At 41.1% G+C, this 27,622-nt stretch overlaps 2 protein-coding genes across 31 annotated transcripts in view; one reads left to right on the forward strand and one right to left on the reverse strand.

Annotated features, from left to right (window-relative positions):
* Nucleotides 1-767: 767 nt before the first annotated feature.
* Nucleotides 768-3,940, forward strand: Smim4 (small integral membrane protein 4). Of its 2 annotated transcripts, none has more exons than XM_041662440.1 (2): nucleotides 768-993; nucleotides 3,836-3,940. In XM_041662440.1, the coding sequence occupies exons 1-2, from the start codon at nucleotides 825-827 to the stop codon at nucleotides 3,925-3,927; spliced, it is 261 nt and encodes an 86-aa protein (XP_041518374.1). In that variant the 5' UTR covers nucleotides 768-824; the 3' UTR covers nucleotides 3,928-3,940. The 2 variants fall into 2 exon arrangements, with proteins under 2 accessions (XP_041518374.1, XP_041518375.1); XM_041662441.1 differs by having other exon boundaries at nucleotides 830-1,126.
* A 2,584-nt stretch (nucleotides 3,941-6,524) lies between these two features.
* The window catches only part of Pbrm1 (polybromo 1), a 98,761-nt gene continuing 77,663 nt past the window's right edge, over nucleotides 6,525-27,622 (reverse strand). For 9 of the 29 annotated variants that reach the window (XM_041662414.1, XM_041662415.1, XM_041662411.1 and 6 more), the window contains 8 exons: nucleotides 23,620-23,803; nucleotides 22,774-22,984; nucleotides 21,658-21,874; nucleotides 18,295-18,459; nucleotides 14,859-15,014; nucleotides 11,688-11,758; nucleotides 11,368-11,584; nucleotides 6,525-9,341 (listed from right to left, as the gene is read on the reverse strand). In XM_041662414.1, the coding sequence (XP_041518348.1) occupies nucleotides 9,169-9,341; nucleotides 11,368-11,584; nucleotides 11,688-11,758; nucleotides 14,859-15,014; nucleotides 18,295-18,459; nucleotides 21,658-21,874; nucleotides 22,774-22,984; nucleotides 23,620-23,803 (1,394 nt within the window). In that variant the 3' untranslated portion in view covers nucleotides 6,525-9,168. Of the gene's footprint in view, nucleotides 9,342-11,367; nucleotides 11,585-11,687; nucleotides 11,759-14,858; nucleotides 15,015-18,277; nucleotides 18,460-21,657; nucleotides 21,875-22,773; nucleotides 22,985-23,619; nucleotides 23,804-27,622 lie in introns of those variants that run through there. The other 20 variants (XM_041662431.1, XM_041662428.1, XM_041662427.1 and 17 more) reach the window with 6 other exon arrangements.

Below are 27,622 nucleotides of genomic sequence, written 5' to 3' on the forward strand. Positions count from 1 at the left end.
CCAGTCCTTAGAACCTAGAGAAATGGGGACAAGCGCCAGGGGTTCGCCGTGTGTGTGGCTTCTCTCTGGCCTGCCCTCCAGTTTCTCCCCGACTGCACGTCGGTGTGCACGCCCGGACAGGACCATAAAGCTCCTCACAGTCTGCTTATGACCCTTTCCTGGATCCCAGTCATTTAATTCTCTTGGGTTGTCCATCCCCGCATCTTCACAGAAAGGTTCTGTTTTACAAAGGTCCCTATAGGGTATGGCTTGACAACAAAGTCACGCTTTTTACCATGATGCTTTTCCGCAACTATCAGGTTATGATGCATAAAAAAAAGCACCTACAAGTACCTGGATAACGGTAAGTTCCCATTCATCATAGATTCATATTATTTTAGAATAGTTTGTCATGGACAATTATACTTTTTGTTGTGATACTGATAAAGTTTAGTTTTCAAAAATGCATATCGAATTTTGTTATTTTAGAAGTCAAGTTCAACCAGTCACATCCCAGAAATAAAAGGAAGGCGCCACGTAACTGCATTTTAGTTTTATCTTCTTCACAGAGGGTCGACATCTCCGTCAGAGTATTGCAAAAAAAGATGGCGATGGCAGAGTAGGGGGCGCGGCACTCAGCTCCGAGCCCCAGCAGCTGAGAGCAGGTTTGAGGGTGGCCACGCCACGTTGGAGACCCCGCCCCCTGAAGTTGCTCCGCCTCCAGAGTCTAGGCGCCTGCGTAGGCTCCTTCAGACCCGCCCAGCCTCACCGAGCACGCGTGCCCTAACAGCACTCTGATTGGAGAGTCTGAGCGTCCCGCCGCGCTCTGATTGGCGGAGCCGACCATGCTCTGGGCCTGTCAGCCTCTGCGACCCGACTCTCGCGGCCTGGCGGTGGCGCCGCGGCGGGGTCTTGGCTCTCAGTCCGTGGGACACGGCCCGACAAGCAGGCCTGTGCGCCTGGTTCCGCCCGTACCCCACTTCCGACGCTTCGGTCATGTTCTTCAGGGCCCAGGTGAGGCGAGCTCTGCAGCGGGTGCCCGGGAAGCAGCGATTCGGCATCTACAGGTTCCTGCCCTTCTTTTTTGTCCTGGGAGGAGCAATGGAGTGGATCATGATTAAAGTGCGCGTGGGCCAGGAGACCTTCTGTAAGTGGGGGTGCAGCAGCCTCCATTCTCCTGTGGGTATGCGGTTACAGGCCGCTGACTCCATTCAGGGCAGTGCTACTTTCACTTTAGGAAAGGACAAGTGTTCTGGCAGCTCTCGTGCGGCACGGACGTGTTCCGCTCACCTTGGCGTCCAGCCCTCTTTCTCCTCCGGCACTTTTAGAGGGCACGGGCCTCCACTCAATGCTGCCGTCCTTCGTAACCTGTCCTTGGCCCTGCTGTTGGTGACATTGACCTTAAGGAATAGGGGTGCTCACGTGCGGAAGAGGGACCAATCCTGAGGACGTAGACATTTTGGTTAAGTCTTTTGAGATTTTTAGCCCAAACTCTGGAGGAGGACGCTAGCTTGCCTGACTTAGCTGATTACTACCGTTTACAGGCAGTCATTAGTGTCTTTGTCCCAGAATTATGAAAAGAATGTCTGACAAGTCTGTGGACTGCCTCTGGCACTGCCAGTTCCCGTCAGGACTTCTCCGAACCTCTGGGCCCTTTGTTTTGCCTCTCATGTAACTTCCATCTTTTGAGAATTGCCAACTCAAAATCTTAAGTTGTTATGTGAAAGCCTCCATTGATTCTCTTTCTACTCTGATAAAGGGCCTGTGCTGGCCTTGAATCTTTAAACTTGTAGCCTCCTCTTGCCTCAGCCAAGTCCTGGGATAACATAGGCATGAGCCACCACTCGGTATTTAATTGCCATCCATGACAGGTTCTAGTGAACAAGGCAAAGGATCTTCCTGGGAATAAGACTTGGTGTCGCTTGGTGGTAGAGTACTTGACTCATGTTGGCCCAAGCTCAGTTTCCAACCTGTCTCCCACCACTAAGCATGCCATGAGAAGTATTAGTAGCTCAAGAATCCTGGTTGAACACCTCATTGGATCAGGCGTGGGAAGGCTCTTGGGAAAGGATAGGCATTTAGGACTGTCCGCCAGACAGCCAGGTGAGGGGACCACTGACTTCATGGCAGTGGTAAAGGGAACTTGGAAACGTTTGTGTGTGCTGTTTGAAGGACTGCAGCAGGACTGAGCGAAAGGAGCTGTGGGTAGGAGGGTCCCTGGGTAGGGCCGTAAAAGAACTGGACAATAAGGATTTATCTTAATGATTGAAAGGGCTCTTTTCAGAGAGATTGGTAGAAACACAGGCAATGTCTGCTGGCCAGATTTGAGATGATGGCCTAGTCTAAGGGACGAAGGAGTAATTCCCAAGAAGTGAGTGGAGCTGAGACAGCCTAGAGGTAATGCTGAGTCTGGTAACTGAGATGGGGCATGGAGGCTTCTCAAGGAACAGCCGAGGCAAAGGTGCAGACACTAGGCAGGGCAATCCTGGGTGCCATTTAGGACATGATGAGATGGTGTTAACTATATAGCTCAAGCTCAGGAGGACTGATTGGGCCAGACATCTGGATTTGCAGGCCTTTCAGTTCAGTTGTGAAAGAAGGGTCAGACTTCAACATTTTAAAGTGACTTGGAGTGGTTGGAAGGAACACCAGGAAGATGATCCTTGAAGACGGGTGATAAGGAATTGCCAATGAAAGGGGTGACCATCTGTGTAGGAGACTGAAGGATATGCAGACGCCGATAGGAAAGTAGGGGCTGGAACTGGGGCTGTAGCTCACTTGGTACAGCACCTGTTTTGGCATGCAGGGGCTTTTGGATCCAATCTTCAAGAAAAGTGTGTGTTGGGGGAGAGAGGATGAGGAGGGGGCTGGGAGACTACAACCTTCAGGAGTACTAGTGCCCAGTAGGATCAGCCTTAAAAGTCAGCCAGAGAGTTCACTACAGTGGCCTTTCAATGAGAAAGAAGGGGAGTGTTCTTAGTCATTCAGGACTTTCAGCCACGTTAATGGAATCAGTTGGAGGTGTCTCAAGCAGCATGCATTGAAAAGTGAGGCAGTTGGCGCAATCTCTGGTTGGGGTTCTGAAGGGCTGTCCAGGAGTCCCGGTAGGGAGGAGAGTTTGAAGAGCCAGCAGAAGGTGGTGGTGAGCTCCAAGAAGAGCAGAACTCTGAGCAGACTTCTTCCATGGAACACTGGCTGTGGATGTAAAGGAGGCCAAGGGCTGGCACTTCACCACCTGGAAAATGGGTGGTCAAAAGGCACAGAGGAAGTTACCAGTAATGGGCAAATAAGCCCAGGAAGAAGAGAATCTAAAAAAGGAAGATGTTTACTTTTTACATGAGGGTAGAAAATTAGTAGTCTGAAAAGGCAGCTGCTGAGAACAAGGAACAGGACTTCCCTCCTTACTTTGGTTTTGGAACTAGGAAAGGGAGCAGGTAAGAGCCCTGAGGCAAAGGAAGTCTTTGAGAACAGAGGGATGCCAGGACTTGATTCTGGGACGTGAGTCAGTCTCTGAAGACACTGATATTTTTACTCTTTTGTAATCTCAGACTCCTCATCATAGCACTCATTCAGCTCATTTTATTTTGAATAGTTTATTTGCTATTGAGTTAAACAGTGTTAAGATTCAGACAGTCAAGACAGACTACTGGTTGACTTAGACAAAACAAAACAACCCATGGGGGCTGTTTCTAAACCTTGCTGATTTTTAGTGCAGTGCTGGAAACTGCACTCAGGGCTTTCCTTCTGCTAGCTAAGCACTCTGTCACAGAGAAAGACAACCCCCCTCCCCCCGCCAAGTCTCTTTTTAAAATTCCTGTTTCTTAAAGATTCTAAGCAAAATTTTTGTTTGATACAGATGACGTCTACCGTAGAAAAGCTTCAGAAAGACAGTATCAGAGAAGGCTGGAAGATACATCAGAGACCGATCTTCATAAGTTAATAAAGTAAATACAAATTTTCAGTGTTGATTTCAGCCATTTTATGTTTTCATAGTCTCACTCTTGCCCAGGCTGGCCTTAAACTCAACGAAATCCCTGCCTCTGCCTTTTTAGCTCTGTTAAAATTATACTTTTCAAGGGGGCTGGAGAGATGGTTCTGCAGCTAAGAGCACTGACTGCTCTTCCAGAGGACCTGGGCTCAATTCCCAGCAACCACATGGAAGCTCACAACCATGTGCAACTCCAGCGCCCTCTTCTGGCATTTGTGGACACTGAACACGTGGTACACAGACACACATGCAGGCACAACACCCATACACATGTAAAGAAAACAGGAGACTAGGCTGGATTACATGAAATCCTGACTTGAAAAAAAATAGAACCAGAAAGACCCAATTTTTTCTAGCAACTTTTTTTTCTACTTTAAGTTTGTCTGCTAATGTTAGGATCAATTCAGTGTAAAAAGAGTCATAACTGTTCAGATTGCATCAAAGTACTATGAATACAAAGTTAATTAACTGTTGGTCACCAATAATGATCAGTAGTACCAGGGAGAGAAATGTATTGCCCAGAGACACTTCATATTGATTCAGTTGCTGCGTAAGAAGTTGTGGTGTGAGTCTCAGTCATGTGGCTACACCTTGTTTTAGAAGTTGAAGTGTAGTCAACTTCAATGAGTTAACAGTAAATGCCAGCTTCTGTCTGCTGCAGTTCCTTCCCTGCCCACCTCCCTGTCTCTTCCCCATCAGTTTTATTAAAGAAAACCCTTTTGAAAATGGCAGGAGCTGATTTTGATATTTAATGTAAAATGTTTTCAGAGTACATTAGCTTGAAGGCTGGGAGTAAGAACTCATCTTTGTTAACCAAGATGCAAATTGTGTGTGTAGCTGGGCAGCATGGTAGGGCACACCCTTTAATATCAGCACTTGGGAGGCAGAGGCAGGTGGATTTTGAGGCCAGCCAAGGCTACACAGAGAAACCTTGTTTTGAAAAACAAAAATATTGTGTGTGTAGCTGGGAGGTGGTGACACACACCTTTAGTCCCAGCACTCAGAGACAAAGACAAGCATATCTCTGTGAGTTTGAGGCCAGTCTGGTCTACAAAACGAGTTCCAGGACAGCCAGGGCCGTTATTACAGAGAAGTCCTGTCTCGAAAAACAAAAAAGAAAAAAAATTGTGTGTGAGGGTATGTGCACATGCATACAGGTGTGCACAAGGGGCCAGAGAGCCCTGAGAGCAGGAGTCACAGGTAGTTAGTTGTGAGCCTCCCAAATGCTTAGATTAAAGGTGTGTTCTACCACCACCCAGCCAGGGTGTAAAAATTTAACTTTCTACAATATTGTTCAGTTTTTCAAAATTTTAAAAATTACACCATATCCTACCATATTCGAGGATATCTCTGTGACTGAGGCAGCACCCTAATTAAGCCTAGGGCTCTGTGGATGCTAGACAAGTGTGTTCATTGCTTTGCCTTTTTTTTCCCCCCAAAGGGCCTTATAAATTATCCAGAATTATTCTGAATCTGCAATCTTCCTGCTTCAGCCCCCTAAGCAGCTGGGTTAAAGGTGTGAGTCACTGGACCAGATAGATAAAAACTAGCATTCACTTTAAACTTCCACTGTGAAGAGAAAAAATCATGGGGTTTGGAGCTTCACTTTTTTATATGAAATGATGGGGAAGGGCCTGCATTAGGCATACAGTAAGTAGCGAGGGCTATTTTTATCTGTTTTATCTATCATGCAGTAAGTAACGAGGGCTATTTTTATCTATTTTATCTATCATGCAGTTTTGCAATGGAAGACTTATTTAAGTCTGATGATTTTTACCTTAACCACATTAATCTCTTTTTCATGTTTGAGCTTTTCACCATGAGTTTCCTCTCAAGAAAAGTTAATCTTTGGACCATGGAGTTTTCCAAAGCAATTTTTCTCCTTGTAAAGGAGTAACAAAACGTTTTGCCACATTTATGAACACATAACAACCCAGATAGGGGAAAGTAATAGTCTGTTAATTTATTCAGTGCTGAACATTCAGTCAGCTGACCCAGCATATTCTCAAATTAAAAAGCACAAAGGCACTTAGCACTTGTTTATGTAGTGCTGGGTGGAATGTTAGAGATCAGGAATCCTCCAACTGCTCACAGGCATAGGTCCCTCCCTACAGTCTCAGGACAGAATCACAGGGCTTTGCAAAGTGGTATTAGGAAAAAACAGTAGGCCGATTTTACCATCATTTTCTACTAAAAGTATAACACATTTTAAGAACTTGTAAACATATTAAAGATGTGTCTGGACCACTTGTTTTATGATCACACAAATAAGCTATTTCAAATGAGTTCTTCTGTTCTCTGATAGAATATACTTCCCTTACTGTCTTCATTTTTGAAACTTGTGTTTTGTTCTGTCCATGCTGTCAATCCTGAGGACATGGTAAGAATTCTTTGACTGCACACTGCATTCCACCCTGACCAGAGAGAGGTGCATTCTTCCTTGAACTGGCAGCCCTCTCCTCCTTAGCATGAAATCAGGGCTTGTGCGAGTCTTCTTCATTCTGCTCAAAACACTTGACACAGCTTTAACAGAACCACCAAACCTGGCTAATCCAAATCACTTTGCAAACTCTTGTTTTTATTTGGATTAAAAAGCTTTGATGAACAAACATATGATACATACATGGTATAGAACCAGTTACCACTTAAACTTCAGATAATGATATAGTACAGAAAACAGAATAAACCAATTTTTAATCATGTCTGGAAACGAACGTTCAAGCTGAAAGTTGTGACATCAATCGGAGGATTTTACACAAGTATTCCTCCCCCCATCCCAGTTCAGAAGGGGAAGGCAGGTGTAGTAAAACCAAGGTCTTTGAAATCAGTTGGCTGACATTTTAAACCTATAGGCCCAACTCAATATAAACAATATTCTTCATAGGAACTTACATTTTGAAAACAAGTATTTCTTAAGCCATAGTTCTACATTTCTTAAGTCATGAGAAAGTGTACTGTTTACTTGTACTGCATTAAGTCAGGGCTTTTTCTTTTTTTGAAGATATCTTTTATTGAAGATATATTCTAAGTAATAACTTGTATTCTCCAGAAGCATGATTCTAAAATAAATAGTATCTTAAATGGTTTTAATTAATTAACTAATTGTTTTTTAAACTTCATCAGGGCCTGCCTCAGTTGACACCCTGTGCTGGATTTGTACTGCCTAAGGGAACCTGGGCTGGCTCTTGGTTCCTACAGCACCAGTGCACTGGGAAGGAGCCAGGAGGGAGTGCTCTGGCTTCTAGTGCCTCTGGTTGCTGACAGGGGAGGGTTTTTAGAGGCTCCTCAGGGAGCCTCATCTAAAACTTTAAAAAGGGAAATAATATGAATGCATGAAATAAATAAATAATTTAACCAAAATTAAGTTTCTGGTTCTTTGGTGTAATTCAAGGATACCTAAAAAGAAAAGAATCTGATCATTACATAGTCCATGATGAGTCAATGGTCCAAATAACCAGGAATCAAAGACTTATTTAATTCAGTTTAGCAATAAAGTACTGGCAAAATCTGTCAGTACTTTTTTAGAATTTAAAATTCTTTAAAATACTCGATGAAAATTGAGATCCAGTGGTTGACTATTGGCATTAAGTTACAAGGGTTCCTGTATTTAAAGTAGGTACCAGGGACTTCTTTCCATTATATACTCTCATGATTTATTAAGCATGGCAGTTAAACATGAGTACTGATTCGTTGGATTTAAAGGAAAAGACTGTCTTAACAATCATTCTCAGTGGAGAGTGGAAGCATCCACACAACACAAACATCCTATTAGAATAAAGCAGGTTTAAAAAACAGACCACCATGTGAAATACTGTCACCTGAACATTGTACACTGCCTCAAAATGTTTATTCTAGGGCCATGTTAGAAAGACAGGGCGCTGTGGCTGCTGAGTGTTACAGCACCCGACTTTAATCTCAGCATTTGGGAGGAAGAGGCAGGCCGACTGAGTTTGGGGCTACTCTGGTCTACACAGTTCCACTCCAGCCAAAGCACATAGTGAGACCATGTCTCAAAAAAAAAAAAAAAAAAGAAAAGAAAGAAAGACAAGGTCACCAAGTCCAAGTGTTTGGGATCTGTAATAGTCTTTTTTTTGTGAACATTTTCTTAAAGTATAATTTCCTTTTCCTATAATCCAAAGGACAAGCTGAATTTCAAAACATTTTAGAAAGTATCATTTCTGGTTGAGAATTCCAACCCTCAAACAAACAAAACACCACAACCAGTAACAAGGAGATAAAGAATCCACAGCATCTGCATATGTAGGCAATCTACCCTTGGCACAATTATGTGCAAGGCAAAGCTGGTGTCCATTTACACTCTTTCTTAGACTAGGTATTATATTTAAAATAAACCACCTCCATGCATACTTCAGTACTTTCTTCAGTGTTTTCAAGGTAACAGATATAGTTTCAAATCATAACATGAAGGCATAAACTGAATCATAAACAGATCAAAAGTACTCTTGAACTTACCTTCCAAAACTAAACAACTCAGATTTGAGCACGTGTTCTGAAAAAGTCACTGACAATACAGGTCTAACTCAGCACAATTACTTCTCCTTCAGTTACACTAGTTGTGGATGGGTACAGAGCACTGACTTTAGATTTCTATGGTGAGCTTCTGTGTTAATAACAGCAAATATGTTGATTCTGTCACATATCTACAGTCTAAACAATCTCACAAAGCACTTCACCTGTAAGAAAACTTGCAGATATTTAGGCATGTGAAACATACATATACACTCCCTAAGATGTAAACTAGGACCAACTTCACATTTCATTGTCAATTTAAACTAATTGTAAACTTTTTTCATTGTTTTTTCTTATATGTGTGTATATAATATATATATATATTTATAAAAAAGAAAATCAAAACCCCAAGCCAAGCCAAAACCTTTGATGATTTAAATCCCTTAAAAAGTAAAGATAAAACTATGACTATATATAACCAATTATGAAACTGGTTTTAAACAAAGGAAATGTATGCAAAAAAAATCTTTGTGTATTTGATAGTCAACTTAATATAACAAAACCAAATTGAAATAGCTTATTAAAAGTGTCCTTATATAAAAATGACCTTGTGATGTACAGTAAAATGCAATAAAAATTATCATCCTTTGTTCTTCCCTCCCACCCCCAGTAACTAAAATGGCTACCGTTCCACAACTCTTTGCTTCTACAGAAGAAACACAGTGATGTGATTAAACATTTTCTAGGTTGTATGCTTGTCGAATGTTGAGAGTGTCTCGAAGCATCAAATCCCGGAGGCGCCAGAGGGCGTCTGCCATGGTGGTGTGTGCCCCCTTGCTTTTGAGCCAGTGAGAAGGCAGGCGGCTCTCCTGTTCTTTCGATAAATGGACATCCCGTCTTCGAGCTGAAAATTTGAAGTATAAACAGAGAAACATTAGAATTTTTTTTTTTTTTTTTTTGTTTTTGTTTTTCGAGACAGGGTTTCTCTGTGGTTTTGGAGCCTGTCCTGGAACTAGCTCTTGTAGACCAGGCTGGTCTCGAACTCACAGAGATCCGCCTGCCTCTGCCTCCCGAGTGCTGGGATTAAAGGCGTGCGCCACCACCGCCCGGCGAAACATTAGAATTTTAAGATGATAAAATGACCCCCAGTATTAAGGGTTGATGCATTTACTAAAACAATATTTATTAAAACTGAAAATGTGTTCTAAAGATTATGAATCATAGCAAATTTCTTCTTTTATTAGGCACTGATATCTGACCATTGATACTTTGTCAGTACCCCTGATATTAACAATTATTTTAATGTTATAAAAGGTAAAACATAACCTAATACTCTTAATAGATAACATTTCCTAGCTGGGTTTAGAAATGAATAAGGAAGCTAAGCATGATGGTGCATGCCTTTAACCCCAGCGCTCAGGAGGCAGAGGCTGGTGGATCTGAGTTCAAAGCTAATCTGGTCTAGCCAGGGCTACACAGAGAAACCCTGTCTTGGAAAAAAAAAAATAATAAGGAGCCAGTGGTGGTGGTGCACACCTTTAATCCCAGCACTGAGGAGGCAGGGGCAGTCAGATCTCTGGTCTATAGACCAAGTTCCAGGATAGCGAGAGTTCCAGAGAAACCCTGTCTCGAGAAACAAAACAAACAAAAAAGGAATAAGGGGCTGGTTCAGTTGCTAAGAGCATTTGCTGCTCTTGCAGAGGGCTGGGGTTCAGGTCCTAGCATGTACAAGGCCACTCACAACTGTCCATAACTACAGTCTAGGTGATCTGATGTTTTCTTCTGGCCTCTGAGGACATCAGGCATGCATGTGTTGTGTATATAAACAAGCAGGCAAACACCCATAAAATAAAATCTGTAAAGAAATGAATAAGAGCTGGGCATGGTACTATGCACCTGTAATCCCAGCTCGGAGGAGGCCTGCCATTCAAGGAAAGCCTGGGATACATGTAAGAGCCAGTTCTATCTCAAACATCAAACCAAACCACAACAAAAATCCAACCAGGATCAGGGAGATGGCTTGGTGCATAGTAGTGCTCACTGCACAAATCTGGTATAATCAGGAGTCGATCCCTTATCGCACACAGAAGGGCAGATAGATGTGCTGGGTATCAGGTATCCTGATAATTTTAAGGAAATACCCAGAAGTTCAAGGGGCACTTAGCCTAGAGTCAGCAGTGCAGCAACATAAACAAGAGAGACCCTGTTTCAATAAGGTATAAGAACCAACTCCTCAAAGTTGTCTTCTGTCCTCCATGTAGCCAAAGAATATGAACAAAGACATACAAGTTATTCTTATCTACTGAGCTATCTCTGCAGCTTACAAGCTTATTCTTTAAAACAAATAAGCAGAAGCTTCCAAATTCCTTTCCAGGAACTAGGTAACACTACTTCACTGTATACTGCAGATACATTGTTCACTGAACTAAATGAATTACTTAGTAGACTAAACAAATATGCTTTCTAGTTTTTTCTTTTTAAAATCTGACATGTATTCTAATGCTCAAATATCTAGAAAAAAAGTCAATGTATTTGAGAAGATGAACTTGAATGTATTTGAACAGCTGAACTTTGATTTTTTAGACCCATTTTCACATAATCTATTCTATGAAATCTATAATTTATTTTACTGGTATAAGAAAAGGGGGGGCCAAGTGGTGGTGGCGCACGCCTTTAATCCCAGCACTCAGGAGGCAGAGGCAGGTGGATCTCTGTGAGTTCGAGGCCAGCCTGGTCTACAAGAGCTAGTTCCAGGACAGGCTCCAAAGCTACAGAGAAACCCTGTCTCGAAAACAAAACAAACAAACAAACAAATAAAAACCAACCAAAAAAAAAACCCCAAAAACAAAACAAGAAAAGGAGGAAAATACAGAATCAGCACAAATGAGAAAACTGGGAGGAAATATGTATTTCATCAAGGCTCTCCTTACCTGCTAGAGTTTGGTCCCACTTGCTAATGCTGTTGGATTCAGCACTGAGTCCTTCAATATATTTCAAGTAGGCCTCTGAGTGGAGAAGTCTTTGGGTCTTTGGTGGGGGAGCCACAAACATGGGTGTTGTTGGCTGCTGTATGACAGGGGGGCCAGTTGGATGAGGACCAGGATATGGAGGTGGTGCCTGCTGCCCTGTAGGCCCCAAAACTCCTACCTGAAACAGCATGAGATTAAGGCAAAAAGATAGTCTGCATATGTTCTGAGAAGACAATGGCCAAAAACCTTGAGTCCAAGGAAAATCAAACTAGGAGGCTCACCTGTTGTCCATACGGACTTCCACCTGGTGCTGGAGTCCCTACCATGGGGGCTACTCCTTGATTCATCACACCTATAATTCAGAATGCAATGGCACAATTAGAGGCTCCGGGTTTCACTGACTGAAAATGTCTGACAAGAGCTGATACCATTTATAATGTATGTACCTTTGCACTTGAGTGTCGATAGGAACCTTAAATACTCCAAACACAATCTAATTAGGAAATTTATATTCTTTTGTTTCTGGTTACTTAAAGTACATTTTGTCAGAGGTACATTAATTATCCCAGGCTTAGAATGTTTTGAACCCTGGGTGAGATACAGTCAGAATACAACACTTCTGTTTTCAAGGCACTTTTCTGACCATATCGTCTTGTGCAATTGGAGCCTAAGGAACCCGGCTCAGCAGTAACCATTGTGCTGGGGCAGGAAACAAGGCTGAGGCAGAGCAGTTACCTGAGCCTTGTGGAGGCTGGAGGCACTACCTTAATGTTCCTTTGCAGGCCACCAGCTGGTTCTACCTCAGGCACTAATATTGGCAGAGGGAAGACATTTCAGTGGATGATGTGGAAGCAGGGTAGCCTTGTTGCCATCACCTCGGATTCCAAATGACAAAGGAATAGAAAAAGACTTCATGGCCCTATTCTCTCCGGGAATCATTGGGGAAGTGTCCGCTGGTGAATGTTCATGAGCAATTGTTGTCTCACAGGCCCTCGTTGATAGAAATGGACTGCCCTAAATTTAGTTTTTTAAGGCCATTTTTTCCTCAGGGCTATCTGTTTGCTACTTTAACAAAATAGAAATAACCAAGGGACTCAAGCCATAACCAAACCACCTACAGCTGTTCCTTAAGGGATAAGTCCTGCCAGTGAGATATAGAGGAGCCAGGAGGAAGTAGCTTCCTAGTCTTCTGCTCCTCTGGTGAAAATGCTGGTGCTTATGTTAGCTCACACCTGTGACTCTAGACCTGGGAAGCTGAAGCAGGAAGACTGCTGTGAGTCTGAGGCCGGCCTGGGTTATACAGAAACTATGCGCATCTCCCAAAGCTAATGTTCTGACAGGCAGAAAACTGGTCACTTGAAAGTTCAGAGTTTTTAAGTGTCACTTCCAGGACGTACAAGGCATTTTCTTTGTTGAAACAGAGAAGAAAAAGAGTGAAACAAGTTTCTGTTTAAAAAGGAGGAATACGCCAAGTCCTTGCAAATATAACCCAATCACCGTAACAGCTGTGTCCTGGTGATTTACCAACTGCACAAAGTAGTAATGGCAGGTAAGCTGCTGCTTCAGCAACACATTAGTAAACCACAGTTCCGGCTCCCTTCAGGTCTCTCTTCTACCTTAGACTCTACAGACTTGGAGGCTCCCCAAACTGACTGTTATCACAGATTTGTAGGACAACAGAAGCAAATCAGCAACCCCCTCCACTTCCTGTTAACAAGTACCATGACTGGGGTGGTCATTGTGAACGTGAGCTAAGACAAAAGATAGACCTCTTGAAGCTCAAAGTCAGATCAGCTGTGCATGGGCATACAGAGGGCTCCGTTTCCCTGACTATTATCAGGTGTGCTGTGCTTTCATTCAATGCAGTTTGGATTCTGTAGGCAAAAGAAGCAAGGAAAACAATGCCCCACACCCACCAAAACACAGCTGCTATATTGGGGTGTGTACTTGCCTTAAACAGGACTTCTATCAAGTGCTATATACATTTAGAAGGTGCCAACTCCAATAAGGTTTTACTGACTGACTCAAAGAAACCTTGTGCCAAGGTATGAGGGCGTAGATTTAGGACCAATTTCACTAGCCATGTAAGAAAAATTGCTTTCTGATTGACTCTTGGTGCCACGGCATCTCACATGAGTCACCACATCCAGAATGGAGTACAAATGCCACAAACATTCCTTCCTTTGGGAACATTTAAAAAAATCTTTGGTGGAGTTGTGGCCATTCTTGAAGGAGCAGAGAATGTGGCTGAAGTGCAGGGGTGGAATGCATGCATGTCATCCCTGCACTTGGGATGGCAAGGCAGTAGAATCTCGAGTTCCAGGCCAGCCTTGGCTACATAGCCAGATTCCTAGCCAAAAAAAACCAAACCAAAACAAAACAAAAACAACAACAACAAAAAACAAAAACAACTCCAAAAACCAAACCACACCAAAAAAACAGAAAGAAAGAAGTATGGTGGAATTATCATTTGTTTCCCCTACACACTCTGAAATATTATTTGAAACCATGTAGATAGAACCTTATGGGCAGTGGGTCAAGCATAATGCAAGTAAACCTGACAGACCCCAATCCACATTTCACCTGGGTTTTGGCTCTCTAAGATGACTTTTCAATAATGGATCAATTGCTGCTCCAAGTCATCTAAAAGCCACATTTCCCCTAACTAGATTATAGCCAAAAGTAAGTTCTTTTGCATATGATGGAAGTTATTACGAAAACTTGTCATTTTCCAATCTTTCAAATTTCATTATAAAGTAAATCAATATAGTGGTTTCTGAGCTCTATTAATATATTTCTCCATAAGACAACTTCTGGGTTCTGCTGGCAAGCAAGTATGTCCATAGCTAACAAGGTGTTATTTAAAGTGTTGTGTCATGCTTGTTAGGGAACTCAAGACTAAATCAATACAAACTCCTTCCCTTCCTACGTTCTGCTACAAAGTAAAGAATTTCTGAAGAGCTTCAGTATGCTATTCTGTGATCACCTTAAAAGGGCTGTGGAGGAGGAAGAGATGGTGCAGGTGAGGGACTCTACAATGAAGACCCTGTGAGATAAGAATTTCAGCAGGTGAAGAAATGCACTTGGAGCAAACAGTACTTTTATATATGACTCTGGACTGGCAAGTCACTGGTAAGAGGTTGTGACCCTCAAAGCTTTTCAAACATGTATCTGATAATGAACCGTGCCTCCTGCTCCTTGATATATATAGGTCTGACCTCTGTAATGCATCCTGTGCTGCTGGCAGGTAGCAGATACACAGGGCACAGGTAGTAAGTAGTAGGTCACCTGCTCAAATGTAAGATGGGCCCTACTGCTGACAGCTCTGGGATTCTTAGTGAGGGAAGCCTGGCCACCATGGGCAGCAAGTGCCTCCTGGAAGAAGTGGCTGAGGGAGGAAAAAGAATAAAAAAAAAATGAGATTAATGAGTGAATGAGGATGATGTTCTTACCGGGTGGTGGGATGCCTGGGAGGCCAGGAACACCTGGCGGAAGATGGTGAGGTGGAGGCCCCCCAGGGTGAAGTGGCTGCATGCTGCCCATGCTAACAAGGCCATCAACTGGGCCCTGCAAAGGTGGAAGGCCTGGCGGATAGCCACCCATCATGCCTTGAAGGACACAACAAATTTCAGACATGCATCATTAACATGCAACATGAGCTAAGTAATAACAACCCCCTCCATGCACTACCAATGAATAAAGCACCCTTAGTACTGCATGATATCACAGCAATTAGTGCAATTATTTTGTTGCAATAATGAACAAAATAAAGTTACAAATATGAAACCCAACATTTTTGGATGAATTAGTACTTAGTAAATTATTGTTTATAATTATTCTTAATAAGCTAAACATAATGTTTTCATTTAATAATAAAGAGGAGTTCTAGTAACAGCTTTCCCAAGATCAGAACTATTGCAAGCTGTTCAAACAGTGACCACTTCTGCCACCTGCAACTCCAAGTGATCAGTACATACCCCATTACTCCACTCTGCCCGCACTCACATCCCTATCGTGGGTGCACATGAAGGGAAATCAGAATGGAGGGAAATGAGGTGCACAGTCCTGATCACAAGGCATGGTTCTCCAGTTTGGGAGCAAAAAAGTTTCAAGACTTCTTCATATACTCCTCCCTTCTATCTCCACCACTGCTGTTAAGAATGGATTACGTTAAGGTTTGAGCTGGAGAACAACTTCTAACATCCATCACAATGAATAATATTTCATCTTTAGATTTCAGAATATGTTAAGGAGAAATCTAAACCTTCTCAAGCCAACCAAAGTCCAGGTTGCTTAGAAACCGACACACAGCAGGCCTGAGGGGACAGCTGGGGAGCTTGGTTCTGCTGACAGGAAGAAAGGCCAGCTGTTATCACTGTCTCCAGGTTCACAAATCTCATGTAAACCTTCAGTTGATAGGGGTTTTAACTGAGGTATAGAATTCCTAAGAACAGAGGCTTTTGTTCCTTTATTTTCCAAGCATACCGTCATATAACAAAACATCTGCTAGCCAGGGAAGTATTACAACAAGTATTTTGGAAATAAGAAAATTATTTTGGTAAGGATACACCAATCAAAAAAAAAAAAAAAAAAAAGAATAAACTACGACTCTCCTGGAATTGTAAGAGTCTCAATGGATGTAAAGCTCCCCCTGGAGTACAGTCACTTTTAGGCAGTTTCTCACATAGGGCAAAGGCATAGCACCAAAATCCTCTTCGAAGAGAATTTCAGTTTTACTTTGAAGTAGTATTAGAAACCATTTATTTGTACAAGTTTATTCTTTTAAAGGTATTGCATACTGAAAACCCTGAAACTGACTCACCTTGCCTCCTCCTTAGTCATATCTAAACTGGCTAGAGAAACTTACAATTATACAAAACAAATCTGAAATATTTCTATACATGAAATAGCATGCATTTCAGTTTTGAAGAGTTCAAGGTTAAAAACGACTTTGAGCTGATACCATCATCTTAAACATGATGAGATCCAATGTTGCCAAACTGCCCTTTCAACACCACCAGGTACAGCTTTGAAGGATAAGTAGGTGAGAAATTGAACAATGTTAGGAGGCTTTGCTTTCAATTACAAAAGCCCATCTGAACGCAGCCGCCATAGGCTGTGGTTGAAGATTAAGTTATTAAGAACTGAAAGACACAACACTTGTCTTCATTAAACTGTACTTTGGCATTTATTATCCCAGTCACATGTGTTCAAATGAGCTTCGATGCTTGTAAGCAAAGCTGGTCTCAGACAACAAGAAGGCTAAGACTCAGGCCCTAAGCAACCTATATTCCATGGAAAAATCACCCTCTTAGCTGCAAAACTCTTACTGTGGACAAAGGCTCTTTATTGTAGAGATTCTGTCCTTCACTCCTGTGGCCCAGAAGCCTGGGCAGCACACCTTTAGTAATAGAGCAGTGGTCTTTTAGAGGGACCATCTTCCTCAACCACAGAGCTATATGATGCTATTCCCCAACAGGGAGCTAAAATGCTGCAGCTGCTAATTTTTGTTTCTTTTTAGCTATTTGTATTCATTTTGTTATTATGTTCCTGGGTTTTGTCGTCAAGGACATAGTGCCACAGATTTATACATCAAATAGAACAAAAGAGGATGTCAATGAGGGAATCCTAACTTTCAAAGTCCCCGTGATCAAGACCGATTTCTGAAAACCTCTGGAACCCCATTAACCAAAATGGGCCATGGAATAGAGCAGGCGATTATGAGATTTGTTAGATCAACATCAGTCACACTGAAAGCACCGACAGCCATGATTCAGACGTGCTTTGGTGAGTGCAACTGCTGAGTTCAGCGACAGTGCATCTGAGAACTTGCCATCACAAAAGTTAGGAGCAACAAGGGAAAAGTTATCCTATGCACGCTTCCTCTAAAAGCAAAAACGAAAAAGGCAAAAAACGAAAACGGCAAGAACAAAAAACAGAAAAAACAAAAACAGTATCCCAACAAAGCTGCCTTGAACAACACTGTCTTGGACTCCGTGCAAAAGAGGTCAGACTATTGTTTAAGAGGAAATACAGGTGGCATGTGCAGAGCTCACCAGACAGGAAGAAGTAACAAAGGAAGGCCTGAGAGGTGGTCTGCAGGCTCTTCGTGGAGACATGTCAGACAAGATTTCAATTCAACAGTAGTCAAATTTGCTATGGCTACCAGAACCAGAGACAACACACACAAGCAAACCACATTCATCATTTTCTTTAACTTTTTTTCCTTTTCTTTCTTTCTTTCTTTCTTTCTTTCTTTCTTCCTTTCGTCTTATTGTCTTTATTTAAATATGTGACTGGGATACTAACAGAAAATGCAGTTTAATGTAATTAAATAGAAAAGCATTACAGAGTGGGCACAATGAATTGAATGAGGACTTCCCCCCCTACTAAGCAGTCATGCACATTGGTGACCAAGAAAGGATTTAATAATTCATTGTCAAAAATCCTTTTAAGTGGTCAGTCTTTTAAGGATGGCTGCAGCAGAATAAGGCAAACTGAACTGGCATGAGACAGAACACCAACACCACCTAAAGACTGCTTTTATGTTTTCCTTGGAGTTCTTCAGAACAGAACTCAAGGTCTGTTTATATTTCCTGCTGGAGTGCTCTGTCAAGAGCAGCCTGGGGTAAGAACATTGCCAGACCATGCCTACAGTAAGGGAAGAGCTGCTACCTACCAATTGCCAGGGCTGGGCCCATGGCCCACTTTGGGATAGAGAAGAGGCATTGCCTGTATGGGAAAAGCAATACAGGACAACATGGATGACTTGAAACTTTGAATCTGTCATGAGAAAAGGCTACAGACTGTGGCCTACTCCTTTTGGAGAAAAAAAAAATGAAGGAATTTCTTAAAGTGGAAAAAAATGGTCTTAGCTCCTGTTTTTACCTGCAACAGGTGTCAACTGCTGATTGAGCATCCCCATTGGTGTTGGTGGTGGCACCACCCCCATGAGAGCCCCCACAGGGGTGCCTGCTCGGGGAGAAGCACTCGGCTGCTGTTGCTGTGCTGCTCGCTCTCTCTCCTGCTGCTCAGCAACTTTAGCTGCCCGCTCTGTAAAGGCATTTCAGATTTTCAATTCTGTTTTTAACCCAGGAATTCAAAATACCATCCATTGCATTCAACAGGACTAGTAAAAACACAGGCAACAGTTCTGTCTCAATGGAAGGAACGGTAGATGACTAGTCTCAACACAGGAGTCGGGCCGATTTCACTTGATAACCTAGAATTCAGCTTTCCTATCCCATCTTGAGAACTGGTCTGCAAAGATTTCAAGAGTGTTAAGACTGAACACACATTCAGAAAGCACAGGTTTTATCGAAACACATTGCCAGCGTAACCACCGTGGGTAATCTCACGAGGCACTCTGAAGATGAGAAGCGCTATCATTATTCTAGTATTAATAGCATTACAGATTATAATTTCAACATGAAGCAATTCCATGGCCCATTATAATTTTTGGCACAATTGTACTTACTCTAATTTCCTGATTCCTTGTATCCAATTTTACTAAAATTTGAGGACTCATCATTAATATCACAAGTTTAGCAGCTGAAGAAAATTAACTCTGTAAGGGAAAAGTAGCTTACTCCCTCTAGTTTAAGATCTTAGGAAACGTGAACAGCCAGTTTCTACACTCTAATGAGGCAAAGGAAGAGGTCATGATTAACAGACTCCAAGGGAGGAAATACATGATTAGCTAGACTACAGTCATCAGAAGCGGGGAACTAATACATACATGTATGTAGCAATGGACAAAATTCTCAAAGAACCAGGTTCCCTTAAGCTGAGTTCAAAACTGATCATAAATTACCCTAAATCAGCAAGAATTCCAGCATCTGCACTTAGTGTACCTGAAATGCAAGAGGAGCACATATTTTTGGGACCTCTGGGCTATTAGCCAATAGATCCTCACTTCCTTAAGCTACTCTGCACCTCTAGAGCCAGTACCTTCAACAGTCACACTTCTAGCAGGCCAGACCTTCTTTGAGGGCATATTCCCAAAGTTCCCACCACACAGGGTTTATTTAGCTAAGTAGAAAGTCCTTCCCACTCTTCAGATGTGCAAACAGAAGCTGGGATACAGGCAGTGACTTGTCCAAGAATACAGGAGAAACAGCAACTTATGGCCCTGACACCTGGTGTCACATTTCAACTTTCACAGTTAACTCTCCAAAAGACTGCAGCTATCTGGGGGAAACAGCTTGAGGTCATGCGGCTTTAAAGAGACTCAAGAACCAACAGCTCCACTCCTTTATGGGAGGATGTGAGAAATGTGCAAGTCAAAGGTCCCCAAGGCTGTGATGGAGCTGGTGTGGACACCTGTCATCACTCACTAGCACTACCCATTCTAACATCCTCTGTAATCTGAGCACAGCAAGTGTGAAGGCCAAACCCATCCTCACAGCCTGTCTTCCCAAGATAGTACTTAAAAAAAAAACTATTGGTGATCTAGATGCACCAATATTAAATCCAAACTGACATAAATGAAACAGTAAAACTGGGAGGGAAAAAGAAAAATTGAGAAAAATTGAAGTTTGCAAAAACAGAAAAGTTCAGGCATGTGGATCAAATATTAGTTCTTCCTGAGAGAAGCTGAACTGGGAAGCTCTGTAAGTCAGAATTACTAAAACTATGCCAGCCAAACTCCCAACTTTGGGTTTTGAATTTAGTGGGCAGAGAAACCCAAAGTTCAGAGTTTGAATTTCAGGCTATTGAACCATGCAACTCCTGTCTCACTAGGTCCTTCCTAATTCTAGACACCCCACTGCATGAGAGAATTTCTCAACTATCATTTATTCTTCCTTTGGCTGGGCTCTAGCTTTTCTGTCTTCACATTATCTCTAGATCCCTTTCTCCCATCCATACCACCAATAACTAACTACCCACACAATACTAGCTGTCTGCCTTGAAACAGGCTTTACACTATATTAGCCTAATTTCTTAGACAGCAGTCCTCCAACTAGGTGGTATATTTGGTTGTAACTTGCAGTAAGCCCTGAAATATCAAAGTGTTCCAGAGTTACAGGTTCTTATGGGAATGACTTAGAGTTTCTCAAAGAATATTTCACAAATTAACTTTCCAGGGTATTCCTAGATACCACATAAATACCTGGTCATACTTCAGAAGATGGATGACAAATAATAAAAAGGTTCTTTATTATTAATCTATTAATCTAGGAGACTAACTCAGGACTATGCCTAGAATTTGGAATGCTTCTGAAACAGGTTTTGCCACAAATTATTTTTTGGCAGAGCATCTTGCAGGGTTAGGCTTCACTAGAAGTTCCGTAAGGAAGACTGTCAGATAATTTTATACGAATTATAAAAGTAATAGGAATATAACTTTTTTTTTTTTTTTTTTTACAAAAGAGTTGTTTTGGAGATTTCATAAACTTTAGTAAAAGAAGCAGCCTTCATAATGTATGCTTGCTGGAAAAAAAGGGATCTGGACTTAGTAAAGAAGTGTACTGACCACTGTGGGGAAGGAGACTTTTATTGGAACATTATCTACATACAATATTTAAAATGGAAAAACTACAACTCAAAGGTTAAAAGGCCTGCCTAACTAATGTATTGCTTTCTCTCATTCATTAAAGTCATATCCAATATTAACTAGAACAACAAAAGATCCAAACCACCACAAATCTCTTAGAATTTATGGCTATGAACCACCAAATATTTGAGTACTAATAGTTCATGGCTCAAAGTGATCTAATTGCAGAGTAAAGGGGAAATGAAGACAGCTGAGCTTTGTCAAAAGCATCCAAGTGTCTTAGTATTAGGTATGAACATAGACACAGCACCAGGCACACCAAGTCTGAGCCTAGAGTTTAACTTACAGCTTTTGGCTGTTAAAAGACATAGCAGAAGACACCTATTTTAAAAGGCCACTTGTAGGTGAATTTTAATCAAAATTAAAGTTAACATTATTGAATAGTCACTCCCCTGCTCAATGTGTGTGCCTACAGGGATAAATGAAATAAAATCGTGCAATTTTTAATACCATTTTTTTTTTTTGAGAAATTTGTGGCAACACCACCACCAGGATCTGAGGCCAAGTTAGAGGCAACACTCCGTGTACTGGCATCGACTGCCGGTATACTTCTGGTAGCTGGAACAGTCCAAAACACCAAATTCATGTGCATGTGGTAAGAACAAGAGAGTAAAATCTGCCTATGCATGTGCATTCCTGGAAAACACTCCTTTCTTCTTAGAAAGTGGGGACAGTTGTGCCTGGTCTCTATTTACCTTCATATTCTGCTTTCTTGGCTGTCTCAAGGTTTCTCCACTCTGTCCCCACCAGTCTGCTGAGCTCCCCGAAAGAGTAGTCTGGGTGTTGGGCTTTAATCACAGCTCTCATTTCACTGCTGAACAGAATGTAGCCACTCATGTTGATTTTCCGTTTAGAACCTTCCTTCTTTGCACTGCCTTTGGCAGACTTTGGGGTAGACTGTAAGACAGAAAGCTTACATAGGGTATCAGAAGATTGCACCAAGTTAGCTACATAGTTACTGGAAGCCAGACACATATGGTTCAATAATAAATGTTTTATAGACATACTCAGTTTGTAGCTCACATTTTCTTGGTCAAAATATACTGCTTTCTTGCCTTGTACAAAAATAAGTGAAAATTTCATTGAATTCCATGATTGCAATCTACAATGGTGACCTCACAATTAAGTCTTGAGAAAATTCTGAATGAGGAAAATAAATACAATAGGAATCACCTCAACCATAAAAAGGGGAAAATTAAAAGACACAAGTATCCAGGTATGGCAGAATACATCTATAATCTCATTACTTAGGAGGTGGAAATGGAGGCAGAAGGATCACACGTATGGCCACTGAAAATTAAGGGAGTTAAGAGCATAATACCATTCTTTATTTCTTTTCTTCACTACAAGGCAAGAAGCCTTCAATTAAATTGCTATTAAACCATCTCTATGAAATTTAAAAGAGTAATTATTATTGGCTTGATGATGTGATATGTATTTTTGTCAATTAAAAATAAATTAGTAAATAAACAAAGGCTCTGACAAGCAAATAAAACACCATCATTAAAAGAAATAAATAAAACAAAAACAAAACAAAAAAACCACTATTATTCCTTTTTGCAGATTTCTAGGCAAAAGCTCACATATTAAAAGTGCGTGGCAGTGTATGCCTATACTTCCAGTGCCTGGGAAATGGAGGGAAGAAAAGCAAGAGTTCAAACACACCTTGACTACACAACAAGTCTGAGGCCAGCCTAGGTTACCGACATCATCTCAAACAAAACAAGGGCTGGATACACAGGGGCTCCAATGTCTGAACCTGCTGCAGACCAGAGCTGAGAACAAGGCAGGTAATGGGCATGTCACCTTACCTGCGGGGGTGTGTAGGGCATGAGGTCCAGCTCACTGGCCAGGGGAGTCTGAAGCTGAGGTAGAGATGGAGGTTCAATGACCTCACTATCCTCTTCTCCCATCTCTTCAATATCATCATCTCCACCTTCTAACTCAGCAAACTTAGCTTCTAGCAGTTGTATCTTCTTTTCCAACAAAGGTGAAGGTTCTTTCTGAGGAATGATTGGTTTTCTGAAAACAGTGTCAAAAATAAATAAATGAGTAAGTAGATGTAAGTTGCTGATCACTTCCAGGTTGTCAGAGAGCAGATTTGAACATCTACAAATGACATTTTACAACCTTCCACAGTCACTCTAAGCCTTAGAGACTAAGGGCAACAAAGTAGCTTAAATGGGTATTTGTGATGTCACTTCTACTTAGAAATAATTCTGAAGAATACTCACAGAGCACAGGTCAGGTCTAATGGACTATATGTTAAAAGGGAATTGTCATAACCTATGGAAATGAGCAATGCCCCCACAGAGAGGCTGCCAACCAGAACCAAGTGTTTCTGTCTTCATTATACAGTCGCTCATGTCTTAGCCAAGGTACTATTAGAAGAACTGTCCAATAATTTTTTTAATTGAATATTTTCCTTCTCTCTCTGCAACTAAGTCTCACTTTGTAGCCCAGGCTGATTCAAACTTATACAATCCTCCTGTCTCAGCCTCCCAAGTATGGGAATTACCACGTTTCACTAAATTAATGTTTTCAACTGGAATTATGTAATGATAGTTCAAGACCTAATAATAACTCAAAACATTGGGCTACACTATTTTGATAATTTAGCCCAAGTGTTCTTTCTCCCTTAGTTTTAGAAGCTTTACCTGAAATAGTAAATTTCATCATCTACAACTTTAGCAGAGAGTGAAAACCTCTTCAACCCCTTGAATTTCTTCATCTGCTTGTCACTCTCATTATAGCGGCTCTCACAAAGCAGAATGTCATTTTCTGGTATTTCAGTTGGCCTGCAGGAGAGGAAGTCCTTGAATGACAACACAGCACATTTTCCTGAAAGAGTAAATTGGAGATAGATTGAATGAGTAGGTGCTGTCATGGTTATTAGGCTAGGCTGGCCAGCTTGTGAGCCCTAGGCCGTCTCCGCCTCTCCCGTGCTGGGTGACAAGTGCACACGCCCAAACCTGGCTTTGTGAAATGAGGTTTGGGAGACTAAACTCAGGTCTTTAAACTTGCAAGGCAAACCGAGCTGTTTCCCCAGATCCAAATTTTATATTTTTATGTTTTGGTTCACAGTTAAATAAATCAAAAGGATATAAATGGCATAAAGATATATACAGATGAATAGAATGAAACTGAAAGCCTAGAAATAAAACCTGTACAACTGGACAACTAAATTTCTACATGAAAGAAGTCAATCCCCACCACATTCCACATTAAGTCAACTCAGAATGGATTAAATGCCTACATGGAAGAGCTACAGAATAAGGTTCAGAGGAAAACCTAAGGTGTGATCTCTATCATCTGATTAAACAGTGGCTTCTTAGAACAGACATTAGAGGGACACATAGCAGCACAGAGGACAACAGCCACACTTCAGGGCTGGAGAAATGCCTCAGTGGGTAAGAGCATTTATAGTTTTTTTTTTTTTTTTTTTTTTTGTTTTTCGAGACAGGGTTTCTCTGTGGCTTTGGAACCTGTCCTGGAACTAGCTCTTGTAGACCAGGCTGGCCTCGAACTCACAGAGATCCGCCTGCCTCTGCCTCCCGAGTGCTGGGATTAAAGGCGTGCGCCACCACCGTCCGGCTCATTTATAGTTTTTAAAGAGGACTGAGTTCAACTCCCAGCACCCACAACAGACAGCTCATTACTCCCTAGAACTCCCACTTTGGGGAGCCAACACCTTTCTGACCACCTTGAGGACATAGAGACATACAAACATATGCATAAGTAAATAATGAAAAAATATAAAATGTAGACTTCATCAAAATTAAAAACTCTTGAACTCCATAGGATCCTACTGGAAAAGTGAAAAGACAACCTACAGAAGAAAAAAAAATTCAAATTATGTATCTAGTTAAGTATCTAATACCCAGAATATTTTTTAAAAGTCCACAATTTAACATTTATAAGATTCTATTAAAAACAGAAAAAAGTCATTAAAAGACATTTCCCCAAAGATTTAAGATTGTAGTAGGTGCAGGAAAATGATCGCTAGCATCATTAATCATTAGGGAGATGCAAATCAAAACTACAATGTACCACTTCATATCCATGAATATGACTTCTAAGAGGAAAAAGGAACAATGGCAAGTAAGAAACTGGAGAGAATAAACTGATGCAGCTGCTATGGAAAGTAGTCTTAACATAGGGAACTGGAGGAGGATTTGGGGGTGGATATGATCAAGTTTGTATACATGCATGAAACTGTCAAAGAATAAATAGAACTAAATTTTAAAAATTAAACATAATTACCGCATGAAATGCTGCTTTTGGGTGTCTAGCCCAAAGAACTGAAGGATCAAACAACTGTATGGCAATGATTCTTACAGCATGTACAGCAACATTATTAATAGTAGCTACAATGTAGAAAAAAAACTAAGTTGGCTAACAGATAAATGGATAACAAAGCATCATGCATATCTGTTATGGGACATTACTCAGACTTACAAGGAAATGAAATTCTGATGCATGCAACATGGACCAATCTTGGAAACATTATGTTACATGAAATATACCAAGAAAAAGACAAAATATCCACTGTCCCGCTTATGTATAATACAGAACACACAAAATTCATATGATTGAGTAGAATAGATTCCTAGGCAGGAGCAAGGAGGAAATGGCTCAGCGGTTAAGAGCATTGCCTGCTCTTCCAAAGGTCCCGAGTTCAATTCCCAGCAACCACATGGTGGCTGACAACCATCTGTAATGAGGTCTGGTGCCCTCTTCTGGCCTGTAGGCATATACACAGACAGAATATTGTATACATAATAAATAAATATTTGAAAAAAAAAATCCAATCAAAAGTGACAAGAACAACCTTGTTTTTATTACTAGACATACTAAAAATGCTCACAGCCAACAACTCATTGTATACGTACACTTAAAACAGGTCAGAAACATTTATTTATGTATTTTTTTTTCGAGACAGGGTTCCTCTGTAGCTTTGGAGCCTGTCCTGGAACTAGCTCTTGTAGACCAGGCTGGCCTCTAACTCACAGAGATCTGCCTGCCTCTGCCTCCCGAGTGCTGCCATTAAAGGCGTGTGCCACCATCACCCAGCAGGTCAGAAACATTTAGAAGTTCAAGAGCGCTATCACTGCCTTAGAAATACACGGCATTTACTTACCAAACTCAATAGACTTTTAGTTAGAACAGCCATTCTTTATGTTTAAGAGAAGAAAAAACAGAGATGCAAAAATGATTAAAAAAAATTCTCTTCATAGCTAAGGGATCAAATTATTAAGTGAGAGACCAGAGATAGGATAGATCTGTGTGAGTGCTTGCCTAGCATGTACGACCAAGCATGGTTAACTATGCCTGTAACCCATTGTGCTGCAGAGGTGGAAGCAGGAGTGTCGAAGTTGAAGGTCCTTCTCAGACACACACTGGGTTCCAGGTCAGCCTGGGCAACAACAAGACTCCCATTTCAAAACAAAAGTCAAGTGATAGGAAGCCCTGAAATAAATGTATCTAAGTGCTTTGACTTGAGTTCTTACTAGGGCCCCTAACCACAGGTGAAACACAGCCTTGATTTCACCTAATAATACAATTTTTCTCTAAAAGCTGTTGGATTTGGGAGGTGGAGAGATGGTTCAGCAGCTCACTGGCTACTCCTCAAGTAGACCAGAATTTAATTCCTAGTATCTATAACAGTTTACAACTGTATATAACTCCAGTTCCAGAGCATCTAATGATGCCCTCTTTTGGCCTCCATGGGCACGAGGCATGTACATAGCATGCAGACATATGTGCAGACAAAATGTCTATACACATTAAAAAAAATCTTGAACCAGGAGGTGGTGGCGCATGCCTTTAATTCCAGCACTTGGGAGGCAGAGGCAGGTGAATCTCTGTGAGTTCAAGGCTAGAATGGTCTACAAGAACTAGTTCCAGGACAGCTAGGGCTGTTACACAAAGAAACCCTGTCTTAATAAACAAACAACAACAACAACAAAAAGATCTTGATAGGAATTACAATGAATTTACAATGAATTTATAGATTAGTTTTGGGAGAATGGATATCCTTAAAATAGTGAGCTCTTCCTTTATAATATAACAGATCATTTTCATTAATTGGGTCTTTTGTAATTTGCATAACATCTTTAATTTATCAATATATTGTTTTGCTCCATATATCCAAATATCAGCATTTTATTATATATAAAGATTAACATAGTTATCATTATTCTCCTTCATATATTTTGTAATTGTAGTATATATAATACAACTTAACCAGACAAGCCACATTTTAAGTGCTTGAGAGTTACATGTAGCTAGTGGCTACTGTAATAGATACATTTTAATACCTACGAAGCAAAATAAAAACTTCTCACAGAAAACAAGACAAAATTTATACAACTTTGAGACATATAGAGATTAAAGTAACATACAGAACCAAAAAAGAAGGAAAAGGAAATATACATGTAATATATATAAATATATACGTATAATATATGCATACATATATTATATATGTAAATATATATGCTGGGCCTCAGCAAAATAAAAAATTTCCTCTGCTTTTCAAAAGACAGAATTAAGAAAATAAAGATAAGTCTTCCTCCAAGAGGAAATATTCATGAGCCAGGTAACTGGCAAAGAATTTGTTTTTACAATATATTAAAAATCTCTTACAAGTCAATAACA

Source organism: Microtus oregoni, unplaced genomic scaffold (assembly GCF_018167655.1).
Source record: "Microtus oregoni isolate MIOR12 unplaced genomic scaffold, Mior012 000013F_ref0000133, whole genome shotgun sequence".
Taxonomy (NCBI): domain Eukaryota; kingdom Metazoa; phylum Chordata; class Mammalia; order Rodentia; family Cricetidae; genus Microtus; species Microtus oregoni.